This window comes from Channa argus, chromosome 10 (genome assembly GCF_033026475.1).
Source record: "Channa argus isolate prfri chromosome 10, Channa argus male v1.0, whole genome shotgun sequence".
Classification (NCBI taxonomy): domain Eukaryota; kingdom Metazoa; phylum Chordata; class Actinopteri; order Anabantiformes; family Channidae; genus Channa; species Channa argus.
The window spans coordinates 14,257,909-14,272,096 of NC_090206.1; the positions used below are offsets into that span (position 1 = coordinate 14,257,909).

General features: G+C 43.1%; 1 protein-coding gene across 6 annotated transcripts in view; it reads right to left on the reverse strand.

The window, feature by feature from the left end:
* LOC137134040 (A-type potassium channel modulatory protein KCNIP1) overlaps positions 1-14,188 on the reverse strand; it is a 38,338-nt gene that overhangs the window by 9,354 nt on the left and 14,796 nt on the right. The window contains exon 1 of one of the 6 annotated variants that reach the window (XM_067518407.1): positions 11,976-12,750. The exons of 2 other annotated variants lie outside the window; for them this stretch is intronic. Coding sequence is in view for 1 of the 4 variants with exons in the window: in XM_067518405.1 (XP_067374506.1) it covers positions 3,516-3,573 (58 nt within the window). In the remaining 3 variants the exon portion in view is untranslated. Of the gene's footprint in view, positions 1-1,920; positions 2,758-3,515; positions 3,891-11,822; positions 11,934-11,975; positions 12,751-14,188 lie in introns of those variants that run through there. 3 more of the 6 variants (XM_067518409.1, XM_067518405.1, XM_067518410.1) reach the window with 3 other exon arrangements.

Sequence of the window (14,188 nt, forward strand, 5' to 3'; positions counted from 1 at the left end):
AACCCAACCTAGAAAGCAGCTCTGAGAACTTCACTTCCATCTGTTACACAAGCTATTATAAGCTGTGGAGTTTGACACTGACCGAAAGCCTGAACTCCTTTGCTTTCAGACCTTGTTCAGAGCATTAAATTGTGCCCTGAGCTGTCAGCAAAGGAAGAGTGGCTGTCAGTCTCCCCAGTAAGCACCCTAAAAGAAAAGTTGAGAAAAAGAAAAAAACATCTAGTTTTCTTCCTAACCACTACTGACTTCTGACTTAATCCCTAAACTCCATCTCTTCCCCTCCTCTGTTAGCTACTGACTCCTCATCTGTCCTCCCAACTTGATCTCACTCACTCTGAGAAACTCTCCTCTCACTCAGTCTCTTCCATGTTCCCGCTTTGGTTCTTGTACTGCGTCCTGTAATTCTTGCCAGAGAGTATGTGATTTGCATAATCTGAATTAGCCTAATCTGCCGTCAATGAAGTGTTCACTTTCACCGGTCTCTTTAATGGAAGAGGCCACTCTCCAGGAAAGTAGCTTCTTCACTGGCCTTGCGCTTCTGGGAGGTTTATGGAGGAAGTATTTTAAAAATAGATTTCAGCTTCAACAGGCCTATTTACACAATGCAAAAGCTGCACACATAATCATGTTCCATGGTGTGAATTTGAGTTTACATTGTGAGAAGCGTTGTTTTTCCACAGTAAGCATCCACTCGAGTGGACGCTGAGTGGCCTTTGGATAAGGCCAAACAAATTACAAGCACACATACACACAGATCAACATGCATCTACTTGTAACACTCTAAAAAAGTCAAATAGAACACATTGTTTTTAGGATTTTAAGGATCACAGATATAAGGCCCTGTGTGTGAAACAATATCCTGTACACCCCCATGCATACAAGTCCCCGTAGCAAACACATCTGTTTGCTTACTAATCCTCAGGCTGTGAAGGAGTGTTGGAAAGTATTGGCAGGATTGCAGTGTTGTGGGTTTGTGAGTATGTACAGGTGACACACACACACACACACACACACAGACACACACAAAGAAATTCACAAAATGTCACTTTCTCACATATTGGTGTGCCAGTACAACCGAGTGAGTCAAATACAGCTCTTTTACACACTCATAACAGAATGCCAATATTGATTTTTGAGTAAATACATGTCTAGACTTTGAATCTGCAAAAATACACAAACACATGCAAAGGCACAAACACACACACATTGGTGCATGCCAAGAGAGGAGAATGACGAGATGACTTAATAAGCACTCACACCAGCTAATGGGAGCGTGGGTGATGAGAAAAGGGAGCAAATGAGAGAAAGAATGGAGGCATAAAAGAGAGAGGAGAGAGGGAGAGGTATGGAGATGAAGATGCCAGGAACAGATTGTGGTGGTGGATTTCAAGTGTAGCAGGGGAAATTAGAACAAATTCAGACAAAGGAAAACAAGGTGTAAGAGGAGTGAGAGTAAGAAATGGGGGAAAGAACAGAAAGAAGGAAAAAACAGAGAGGTAAGGTGAAAAAAGAAAAAGATGTGGTACCAAGAAAAACGAGAGAAGAGGGAGAACATTGAGACAACACTGCCGCAGAGAGTGTGTGAGAATGGCAAAAAATAGGGGTTAAGAACAAGTGGAAATATAACCATGGAGAAAAATGAAAGGTGAAAACATTTCTAGAGAAATGAGTTGTCAGAGACATATACAGCACATGAGGAACAAAACAGCAGCTATAGCCAACAGGTAGGAGAATCTCCAACCAAAAAGAGGTGGTTAGGTAAAAAGACAAGTACACTTCCCAGAAAATGAAGCAGAATGTGAGAACAATGAACAGCCCTGATTAAAACAGACACTGCATAAAAGCATGCATGCAAATATTTAGGAGGGAGTAGGACACAAACACAGAGTGAGGATCAATCATGTAGGAATCTAATCTCACGATATTGCAGCCGTGCACTGGTCCTTCGGTGTTGCTGTCAGTTTTGTGATCCTGGATAGCAAGTTATCTGCAGCACAACAGAATAGGTGGCTGCACACAGACAAGCTCTGCTGCACTAACCCTGCATGCATGGGTTAGTGCAGGCATGTTAGAGCACGAGAGAGATGTTAGAGCACGAGAAAGAGAGAGTCTGAAGTCCCAAAACACAATAGTAGAATTACAAACAACCTCCCATAAGCTTGGTCTCTACATCCCATACTTTCATGTCTATGCAGGGAGGTGAGTGGGTCTGTTTCCACTTGCAGAAAGAGCCAGGTTTCACACATTTGCACTGTGGAAGTGCATCTACAAACACCTAATTTTTCAAAATAGCGACAAATTTATTCCTTGCACGTTTTAACGCCTGAGGGGAAAGGTGTTTGTTTGTGCCAGGCTGACAAAAAAAAGCCTATTCATAAGATGTTCACACTTGGAAAGATTCCTGTATGCTCTAATTTGCACAGAAAACACAATAATAGCCTGCCTCAATAAATATGTGAAACGAACTACACATGATTAATATGGGATATTTTCACTCTGGCACTGATCTGCTGTTTGGTGTGCCCATTCATTGGAGCACTGGATTTGTTAGATTTACATAAATAAGGGTTTACAGAATTTTATTAGAATGAGTAACCAGGAAGTAAAACACTTCACACAGGCAACAGGTCTTAATAATTAAATTCCCCTCCCCTGCTTCATTTACATATTTGCTTCCCAGAGCATGGCTGCTCTGTCTCTTTCAAATGGCCTTGACTTACTTAGGAATACCCCAATCTCATCAAACTCCACTCAACGAACGAACCCCCCCTAAACCCTCCCACCCCAAAACTGACATCTTTTGTTGCCATGGCTACCGTGCTTCCAAGGTAACGGCAAGACAGAAAAGCAGTGTGTGAGCAGGGTGACAAATACCTTCGACATGTGTATGTGTTTACCAGCGTCGATACTAGCATCTGCGCAAACAGCCAGCCAGACAGCCAGATTCATGCACGCACACACTTACACACACGCACACACATGCACTCACACGCACACACACACACACACATTCACAGACTCAGACACAGTCAAAGAAGCCGTTTCGTACTTTCCTCTTTGGTTAGTTCTTTCAAGAAAGAGAAGCTCAACAACAATAACATGGCGGCACACAAACACACATTCACAAGGTCGCACTAAAACTTTGTTGTAAAATAAAAAATACTCTTCTTTTCCTCTGGGAACACCTGTTGCTCTCTATCTCCCTCTCTCGCTTTCACACCCTATAAACAATGTGTCCTCTTTCTGGCATCTTAACCAAAATACCAGCAGCAGCAATAATTTTTCTTATGCAATTTGAGTATGTGAGCTTTATATCTGTAGTGGAGTGAGTATGTGTGTATAAGAGGTAGTGTTAAAAGTTTCATTGCCCACATGTTGTCATGCCTAAGTGTGTTTGTTTGTGTGTGTGTGTGTGTGTTACATATATGTGTGTGTGTGCATGAAAGAGAAAGCATACATTTTGTTGCATACAGTATGTGCGTTGCATTTCTGTGCGTGTGTGTGTATTTCCTCACCCCTAGACGGCCTTCTCTGTTTGGTTTGCATGGTCAGTGTACCCACCACAGCCCCCATGTTTGCCGTCGTCGTCGTGGAAACAAGCGCGTCTGTATGCTGAAGACTGTATCTCTTAGTCACGTGTTTGAAAGGCTTGAACACACACACACTCCCTCGCCTTCTTTCCTCTTTCCATCCTCCTCTCTCTCTTTTCCTCCTCCTCCCTCAATAGCTGCTCTTGCCAGAAACCCTGTTTCTATCATCCATCTTTTCATGCTTTCTCACCCCATCTCATGGCGCTCCTCCTCTCTTTCTCACACACTCCCCTTTTTCTCCCTACACTCTACCACTTTCTATTTCCCACCCTCCCATTTCCATGTTTTTCTTTAGGGGTTGTAGTCTCCCACCCTCCCTCTCTCACTTTAGCTCCCTCCCACCTTTACTGCAAGCCATAAGCCAGAGCAAAGCATCAGTGATTCAGTATGAAGTCGCCACAATGTTGATTCTCTAAATTATAAATTATTATGAGCGTACCCATCGATTTGTAGATGATAGCAGTGTTTGAAAAACAAACATGCCCTGTTACATTTTCACAGCATAACACATCTGTTTTTCTCTGATCAAGGACAAATATGCAAATAGATGCAGGCTCAGAATGATTGGAGACAAATATGAATTATGGAGTGAAGAAAAAACATGTGCATGGGAAAAAATGGGACAAATCTGATGCAGTACCTCTTTTTTCCCACAATACCACAGTTTGTTCATGAAAAGGCCATTTCAATCCATCAGCACCTCTATTCACTCTGTCTGCCATTCCTGTTCATTCACCCATATTCCCCAACATACCCACCAATTGGATGGATAAAAGGATGGAGAGAGTGTTTGTGGAGGGAAATTTGCTCCAAGTGAAGGATGAAGGGGAGGAAGAAAGACACGAAGGCAGCAGGAGAGCAGAAAGGTGCAAAGAGCTTAAAGTCAACAGTGTAAAGTGGGAGAGAGATTAAAAGCAGGAAGAGGCAAAGGATGAGAAGAATAAGAAATTTAATAGGTTAGACATAGAGGGATCAAGATAAGTGTCAGCTAATACTGCAGGAGTGTTCGCTCACACACTGGGAAGAGCTCCACACACACACCATATTAAATCACTTTTTAATTACAGCCTGATCAATACTAACAAGGTAAACGGTCTTACATGATGACACTAAGGGAGCACTTAAAAGACACTTATAGTTGTTATATGTGCTGTACATTTGCACCATGAAAAGTAAAAATGCATATGCATATTTCAAGGACGCAGGGGTTGAAGTATTTTTATCTTTTAAGCCAAAGTAGCAACAACCATTCAGTATACAGCAGTATACAGTACTGTAACTACTTGAAGTATATGCAATGCTTTCCAATATTTAATTGAGAATGGGCAAAAGCATTAATGGTAAAATCGTGTTTACGTGTCACACGTAAAAAAGCTCAAAATTAAGAGAATCACCAGAAGAAATGCGTCTGTATGTTATGAATACTCAGTGGTCTTTCTTAGGTGCACCTGTGCTGTCTAATGCAGTCCAAAACAATATAAATACAATAAACAATAAAAGTCTTCTTTTATAATGGCTATAATGTGACAAAAGTGTTAATTTAGCTACATGTTTCATGCCACAGTTTAGTGATGCTGCTGTAGTTTACAGCTTTATACTGAGACATATTTCGTCTGCCACACTTCTTTTTGCTGTACACTGAATTTGGGCTTACGATCAAAAAATGGCTATTACATGCAAGTTCAAAAGTGCAGCTTCAATAAAAAGATTAGATATATCTCTTAGATAGTGTAGCTTATTACCCCACTAATGTAGTTATATTATTCTAATATAATAGCTACAGTATATTCATGTAATTACTTACTGAAAAGGAAATGTGTGCGTTTTTGTGCAAAATCCGAATTTACAGTGTAACAAGTAGTATGGCTGGGAAGAAAAGCAATTCTAAATAATGTACAAAGGTGATACTATCGATGCTCAGCTCCCATCCAATCATCACTGGCCTTGATGATGAAAAAGTTGGCTCATCTAGCCTGAGGATGGAATATTAAGGTGTCATCGTCAGCTATGATAAAGTTACAGTTTTTGGAAGACAAAAATGTTTCCATAATGTCACAGAGCCACAACTGCTATTGCGAAAGATGCATATGTCAGGTTTTACAGCCAAGTTTTCAGTAGCTGAGTTGGAGAATCAACACATTGTCCTTTTATAACAAGCCAGCCGTCAGTAATAATGCTTCTGAAAATGTGGCAACCGCTCCAAATATGGGGCACATTTTGTCTGCTGATGGTGAATAATGAACCAGGCATGATTGTTATGAAGCCATATGGGAAGATTTAGCTGGAAAGATTTAGTTTAGAGAGTACAAAAATGGCAATCTGTTTCAGTGAAAATGTGTTTATGAATGTTCGGATGTGTGTGTGTCTGTGTGTGTGTGTGTGTGTGTGTGTGTGTGTGTGTGTGTGTGTGTGTGTGTGTGTGTGTGTGTGTGTGTGTGTGTGTGTGTGTGTGTGTGTGTGTGAAGACAGGGTGAAAGCATTACTCCCCACTGCTGTCCATTCTGTCTCTCTCTCTGTGTTGTGAATAAACACTCACACAGAGAGAAAAACACTCATATGTATACACACAAGCATTTTGCACATGCAGCAAGTGAGAGCAGAAAGAATGGGCAATCATACGGTGAGGTCTCTGTGGACTGTAGTGGTATCCAAGCAGCATGCAGAACCAGGGAGCTTTACTATTTCCTGCTACACACAACACACTCTACTCTTCCTTTCTGCCTGCTGTGCTGTAAAACACTGTCCGTATTGTGACTTTACAAATTTACAGGCTATCAAATTGATTTCTCCCTACATTCACTGCACCGTACTTCACCTTTAGCCTTAAACTATATCTATCCATCTCTCTCCACATACCCATCTGTGAATTTGTCTCCAGGCACACAGCCTACGCCAACACACCTCTATCTAGCTTTCTCTCTCTATAAACCTCTGCATGTACCAGCCCAGTTTTACTGTCGTGTAAAATATTGTTCCCAGCTTGTTACAAACTCAAGAGTCTGTCTCTATAGCTAAGGGAGCAAGAACTAGGAATGTGTGTGTGTGTACAGTGTTGCTGTTGGATTGGCCAGTGTTTTCTCGCAGGCATGGAAAGAAAAGGCTACAGACTGTTTTGCTATGTCACACTTTTAAGGACAGAGAGAAGAAGCAAGAGAGAAGAGGAGATTTTTGATTTAAAAAAAACCCTTTATTAGACATTACAAAACAACACCAACATAGTAAAACACAAACAAAGTCCACTATCAGAAGTTTACTATCAATTCACCAGTTTCCTCCACTACAGTACAAAGGACATCCCCAAATGCCCATCTATGGCCAAAAGTCAACATATCATATCAGGATGTGTACAGCCCTTTTCTTAACACAATATTTTGGCCCAAATATAAACAAGCTAAAAGAGAAGACCTCCCCGAAACCCTGAAACCACATCCTTAGAAGGTCAAACATTGCTGAGAGTCTGGGGCTCTCGATAAATAAGTGTTCTAGTGTCTCTGTCTGGGAACAGAAGACGCACTGATCCCCTAAGCTAGGGTCTAGCCATGCTCTGTATCTGTTTGTGGCTATTGCCCCATGTACAACCCTCCATTGGAGGTCTGCTGTCCGCTTTTCAATAGGCAGCTTGTACAGGCACCGCCAGCTGCCTTTCGGGGAATCACCTTGGCCCAAAAACCCAGTCCACCTCGACTCTTTCACTCCCGTCAAAGAGCGCAAATTTAAAACCTTTACACAGATCTGATAGATCACCTTCTTTCCTGTGCCCTGAAAAGTACTCAGTTGAGGGATCTTAAATGAGAGAATCTGGCCTTCTCCTTCCTGCCACTCCCCCGCAGCTGGAAGAATCAGCAGAGAAGGAAAACTGTACTCGCAGTCATCATTCCACTGGTCAGGCATAGCACTTTGTTCCACAAACACCCTCAAGGACTTTGGCAGAGCTGCCAAAACTTCTTCCATGACTTGCCCTAGTAACCTGATTGACCGGATTCCGGTCGCCTCTCTAAGAGTAGTCAAAGAGGGTCTTGACATCTTCATAAGGTGTCCCACCTTAGTACAGCCGGCCTCCCAGAAACTAGTTCGAAGGCTAGTGGACTGCAGTGTCTGAGTTCGAATGAAGTTGTTAAAAAATAAGGGTTCCTCAAACACCCACATACCTGGCGTGTCATTGTTGACACGTTCGATTTTAAAAACCTGCCACGCCTGCAACACAGAGTAGTAGAAGGATGTCAAGCCCGCACAATCCACTTCCTCAGCCCGCAGGAAGAAAAGGTGTTTATCGTACCCAAAGCGCCCCACTCTCCTCAGCAGTAAGCGAGAGGTATCGAGCCAGCGTGATCCACAGCCGTAAAGCAGTTTCTGCGCAGTATAGAGTCTGAAAGAGGCAATCTTAGAGTGAATGTCAATCAGGCCTTGACCCCCTTCAGCCACAGGCAGGTAGAGAACTGCTGCCCGGACCCAGTGCCTGCCAGACCAGAAAAAGTCCACAATGATTTTCTGGATGTCCTCTATCATGCCACTTGGTGGTGTCATGGCCGTAAGTTTGTGCCACAGAGTCTAGGCGACCAAGTTGTTGGAAACAAGAACTCTTCCTCTGTATGACATCTGAGGTAGCAACCATTTCCATTTAGACAACCGAGCACAAACCTTCTCCCTAACTCCTTCCCAATTTTTCCTCTGGAAACCTTCCGAGCCAAGATAAACTCCCAGCACTTTCAGCCCAGTCTTCCCCCACTGAAGTCCTCCTGGCAAGCTAGGCACTTGCTGACCTCTCCACTGTCCTACTAGCAAGGCCTCACTTTTTGCCCAGTTGACCTTTGCAGATGTGGCTTCCTCATAGAGAGACAAAGTCTCCTCCAAGCACCAAGCATCCCCTTGATTGGTCACAAAGACATTTAAGTCATCTGCATAAGCGGAAACGGTGAGAGGGAGGGACATGCCGGAAAAGCCCGGCAAAGAGACACCACCCAGCCGACTTCTCAGCCTGCACAGCAAAGGCTCAATGACAAGACTATACAACTGCCCAGAAATAGGGCAGCCTTGTCTGATTCCTCGCCGTACAGGGATTGGTCGACTCAGTCCTGCCCCCATCTTAACCATGCATTCAGCACCGTTATACAACAAATGTAACCATCCTAGGAACCCATCACCAATGCCAAAAGCCTTAAGCACAGAAAACAAATAGGAGTGGTCAACCCTGTCGAAAGCTTTCTCCTGATCTAAAGAAATAATTCCCACATTGACATTCGAAATGCTATATAAATCAATCAGATCACGCATAAGGAAAACATTGTCCATAATAGTCCTGTCCGGTACACAATATGTTTGGTCCGGATTAACAAGAATTCCTAGATAGTCCTTCAGTCTATTAGACAAGGCTCTGGAGAGCACCTTATAGTCCGTGCAAAGTAGGGCTACTGGTCTCCAGTTCTTAAGCAGGGCCAGGTCTCCCTTCTTTGGCAGGAGGGAGAGTACTGCCCGCTGACAAGAAACAGGAAGAGAACCCCTATCTAGACACTCCATAAAAACTGCATGCAAGTCTGGACCAATTACATTCCAAAACCACTTAAAAAAGTCACTGGAGAGACCATCAATCCCAGGTGCCCGTCCTGTTGCCATTTGGTTAACAACATCTGTTAACTCTTCAAGAGTCAATGGGCTGTCTAGAGCAGCGCGCTCTTCTTGCGCAAGCTGAGGAAGCCCATCCAGAAGCTTCTCACGATGCTCCATATTGCAATCCTCAGCGGAAAAGAGGTCAGGATAAAAATCCACTGCATGACGTCGCATTTCACTTGGATTGGAAGTCAACCTGCCTCCTGGAAGTTTAAGACAGGTCATTTGCTTCCTTCGAGCCACCGATTTCTCCAGGTTGAAGAAAAAGGAGCTTGGGGCATCCATATGTTCCAGTTGAAGGAGGCGAGACCTCACAAGGGCCCCCTTTATTCTCTCATGCAGAAAGGAGCTGAGCTCCAGCCTCTTTTCCTGCAACACCCGACGTGTGTCAGGATCTGAGCCTCCATGTAGCTCTTTCTCAAGGTGTGTTATGTCTGCCTCAAGCTCCTTGACTGCCGTCTTAATCCTAGCGGTGGAGTAAGACGTGTACTGTTGGCAATACACACGTGTTTGAGCCTTACCAACCTCCCACCACTGCCTCAGAGAGCTAAAGTTTAATTTCTGAAGCCTCCAGTGTTCCCAGAATCTCCTGAAGTCTTGGCAGAAAGTGTTGTCCTGTAGCAGCTTATTATTAAAGTGCCAGTATGATTTAGCCTTTTCACCTGGGGAAATTACCAAAGTTGTGCTAACGAGGTGGTGATCAGTGAAACCCACCGGGCTTATAGTGCTGCTAGATAGTCTAGAGCTAAGGCTTTGGGAGATGTAGATCCTGTCAAGCCTAGCTGCACCCACCCTGTTGCTATTGCCTCTCACCCATGTATATTGCCTAGTTTTTGGATGTTTGACCCTCCATGCATCTAACAGATCTAGGTGGTTAATGGTGCAGAGGAGACTCTGGGATGATTGAGGGTGAGGTTCCTCACACATCCTGTCCATAGTAAAGTCTATGGTACAGTTGAAATCCCCACCAATGATAAGAGCATCATGCTGGTAATTGCTCAGTTCAGCTTTTAATAAAGAAAAAAAACCTTCTCGCTCTGTGCCTTGATTCGGGGCATATAAATTGACAAGACACAGCACAAAGTTTTCTATTTCAACTCTAATAATAATAAGGCGGCCTTTCACCACCTCTGTGGTGGATAGTACAGCTACATTTACACATTTCTTAAATAAGACAACTACCCCTGAACTTAAATTGGTACCATGACTAAAAAAACATAGACCCTCCCACCATAAACCCCATTCTGGCTCGTCCGCTGGAACAGTGTGCGTCTCTTGCAAAAATAGAACATCTAGTCTCTTCTGTGAAAAAACCTCCGCAATTAAAGCTCTTTTACATCTATCCCTCCCACCATTAATGTTTAAAGTGCCTATTTTTAGGTCCTGCATCACAAAGATGGGAAAGAAGAGACAGACAAGTCAAAGCATACATTAAACAGTAAAGGAGGGTAAAACACCACGTGATGCATGATCATGCTATCTGGAAAACCTCATCTTTTTAATCATTTTTTCTTTAGGTGTTTTATTCAAAGCTGTTATATGTTTCCTAAGTCGAAAACGCTTTCTCTCATCCAGAAGGTCAAACCCAGCCAGTTTCAGGAGTACTCTTGCAGACATAATGAACTTGTCCGTATCACTGAAATAGTCTGTCACTTTGACCGACTTTTTATAAGTTTTATCAAGAAAACCACTAATCTTGTCCAGGGAGTAGAGGTCTACATTTTTGGTAGAACATTCACCGAGAGACATCGTGTCTGAATCGGTATCATAATCAATGTCTTCTTCACCAGTCAGTTGACTATTGGTACTAGCGGCTACAGCAACACTTGTTGTAGTAAGCAGCTGTAGAGCCTCGTCAGTTACTCCAGGCTGGCTGCAGTCCTGAGCATCTGTTATCACAGGTGTTTCCTGTTGTACCACAGACACACTCTGTACATCCCTTTCTACATCACCGTTATCACCATAATGATTAAGTACACTCTGCATTGCCGCTGTGTTCCCGGACTCATCTAAGGGACAAGCTACTGGACCAACCGCCACTTCCACCGCCGCGTCGACCGCGGAGCCGACTAGAGCCTCCGCGGTGGCATCGCCACTGGCATTGCCCCCAGCGATGCCCACAACCGCAGTGGCCGACTGCGGCCCCGCAGCGTTAACCGCCTGCTGTTTATGTGGACACGCGAGACGTTTGTGTCCAACATCACCACATTCAAAACATTTCATGTGTCCCGAGCTAGCATACAACATGTAAGACCCATCGCCATGCTTGACTCTAAAAGAAACATCTAGCGTCTGTGTAGACGAGTCAAGGAACATAAACACCTGTCGCCTCAGAGATTGTACATGCTTCAGCTTGGGATCTTTACAACCCAAGTTGACCGTTTTAAAACCACTTGCAAATTTGCCAAATTTACGGAGTTCGTTCTCCAGCAGTGCATTAGGGATGATCGGCGGTACACCTGATACAATCACCCGCGTAGAAGGGGCTGACAGGGGGGACACCTGTACAAACAAGTCCCGGATAACCACGCCACTTTCAACGAGGTCATTAACAATACGCTCCGCTTTCAGGAACACGACCACCGCTTTGTTCATTCTTGATGCAACAAGTAAATTTTCATGTCCTACCTGGTTACCGATAGCTAGCAGAACCTCTTCCACTGTAATACTACCGTCCGGCGGGGCAATCCTAATTCCCTGCCGAAGGGTTGGGACTGGTGCCTCAGAGGACGCCATCCCACCCCAAAACTAACAAAAAAAAAAACTAGCAGCAAAACTTACCTAATCATGCAAGAGAAAAAACGATAAAAAGAAAAATAGAGAATAGACCAAACAAACAAAAAAAAAGAAAGCTAAAAGAAAAGTTCAAGAACTCGCGGTTCTCACACGCGCTTCTCACACACACTCTACCCACAGTCACATGAAACTCCCAGCATGCAACAGGACAGGAGAGGAGAAAATCAGCAAGAGGAGGAGGAGGCAGGACAGCATGTGAGCAGGCAGGAAAAAACAGCAAAGGCAGGGATGGAAACCTGTTTGGCAATGAAAGAAGAAGAAGAAGAAGGAGGAGGATACACACCAGGAAAGCTTCCAGCAGGAGATTAGAGAGTGATCCAGAGAGCAAAAGAAACAGAAAGAAGTGGGTAACAAGAGCCAGGAGAGTGGGCGAGTGGCATCACAAGAAAGAAAAGGCAGAGAGCGTGAGTGGAACATGCTAACATGTCCAGAGATGAGGATGGAAGAACAAAGAGAATGAGAAAAAATCGCGCAGTGTGGGAGAAAATGAAATTCAAAAGATCTTGATTAAGATATATAGCTGGGTGGAAGAAATCAGCTCAGCTCTTCAGAGCTGCACATTAGGACCAACCTTAGTGGAAACCTGCAGGCCTACAACATACTGTAAAAACTCTCCCTTTTCCACCCAAATGATCGATTCCAGCATTTATAAATAATTAGTCAATCAAGCTGCTGCAGGACATTGTCTTGTTGGGACACAAAGCTTTACAATTACTCATCAAATGCAGCAGAGCTTTGGAAAGAGAAGAACATGTCTATTAGGAAAATAATACTAATATCTTCCTCTGTCCAAATTACTTCTCACACAGACACCCTCTGTATCTTCATGAGTGGACACATGCTGTGCCTCTTGCTAGCTCTCATCACACTGTGAAAAAAGTGAATGAATAAAGATGCCCGTGGCATCATATAGGGAAAGAGCAAAAGGAGAAAAGGAGAAATGGAAATAAGATTTACATGCATAAATGGAGAGAGTAAGATAATGATGGAATGGAGCAAAGATGCATATGTCGACAGGAAAAAAGGAAGAAAAGCACAAACATTTGAAGGATTTGGGAGTAAGAGAAATCAGCAGATACAGAGTGAATGGGGGATAGAGAGCGATTAAAGAAAGAAATCAATGAGGAAGACTAAATAGAGAAAGAGAAAGAGGAACTAAACAAAGAAGAGCATCACCTTCTTCCACGTGGTTTCTGCTCTGCAGTTTTTTCTCATGGATAACTAGATCAACACTGAATGGGGCGCCTTAGTAAACGCACATCTGTTGTCAGGGAAAAGAACAGCAGCAAATTGCTATTCAATACTCAGTAGGATGTTTGAAGAGGTTTGTTCTTACATGACCCAAGAAGAACAGGAAGGACTGTGATAGTCACTATATTGGAGGCTGGATAAGGCTGGATGACTTCCAACCGTTGCTGGTTGTGATACTGATTCTGACCCACGGCCATACATGACCATGTGGGCTGGGTGGTAAAACAATCGGTAGCTACCTAATCAGTCTTGATAAATCCCACAATAAAATGGTAAACCGACAAATAGTTCTGCTCTGGTTTTAAACTTCAAATTATTTTTATTATATTATATTATATTCTGTTTATCTGCTATAAAGCACTGTGGTGAACTCCTAGTTTTTTTTCAAGTGCTAAATAAATAAAGATTGAATTGAATTAAAACGTGTGAATTGACTTTTTTTTGCCACACACAGGCACGCACACACACACAAACCCAATATTTCCAATTTCTAGATGATGCTTTTTTGAGCACATCATTGTGTTATTTCCAGTGTCAGATTGATCTGAAACAACATGGTGCAACACAAGCAGCAGCACAACATACTGTTAAATGTCAGAAAAGCAATGATAAACGTCCTCCATTTCTTTTTTTATCTCACAGATTCACTTTTTTAGACGTAAATTGAAGCTGTTCATCACACCTCTGTCCTTCCTTTTGCCACATCTTTCTTTCCTCAGAGCTTTCCTCAGTGATGTCTTTGGCAACAGGTGGTCCCTTCAGTAATACAATGGTAATTAGGGAAAAAGACATAAACAGTGATTGCTCTGCATGACGTTGGTGTTTTCTGTTGCTTCATTTGAGTTACTTTTTTCTGTAGGGATTAACTAGTGTTACGAATATGTACAAATGAACTATAAACTATAATAGACTAATAAATTGTAAAACCTCCACCATTTTATATGGCA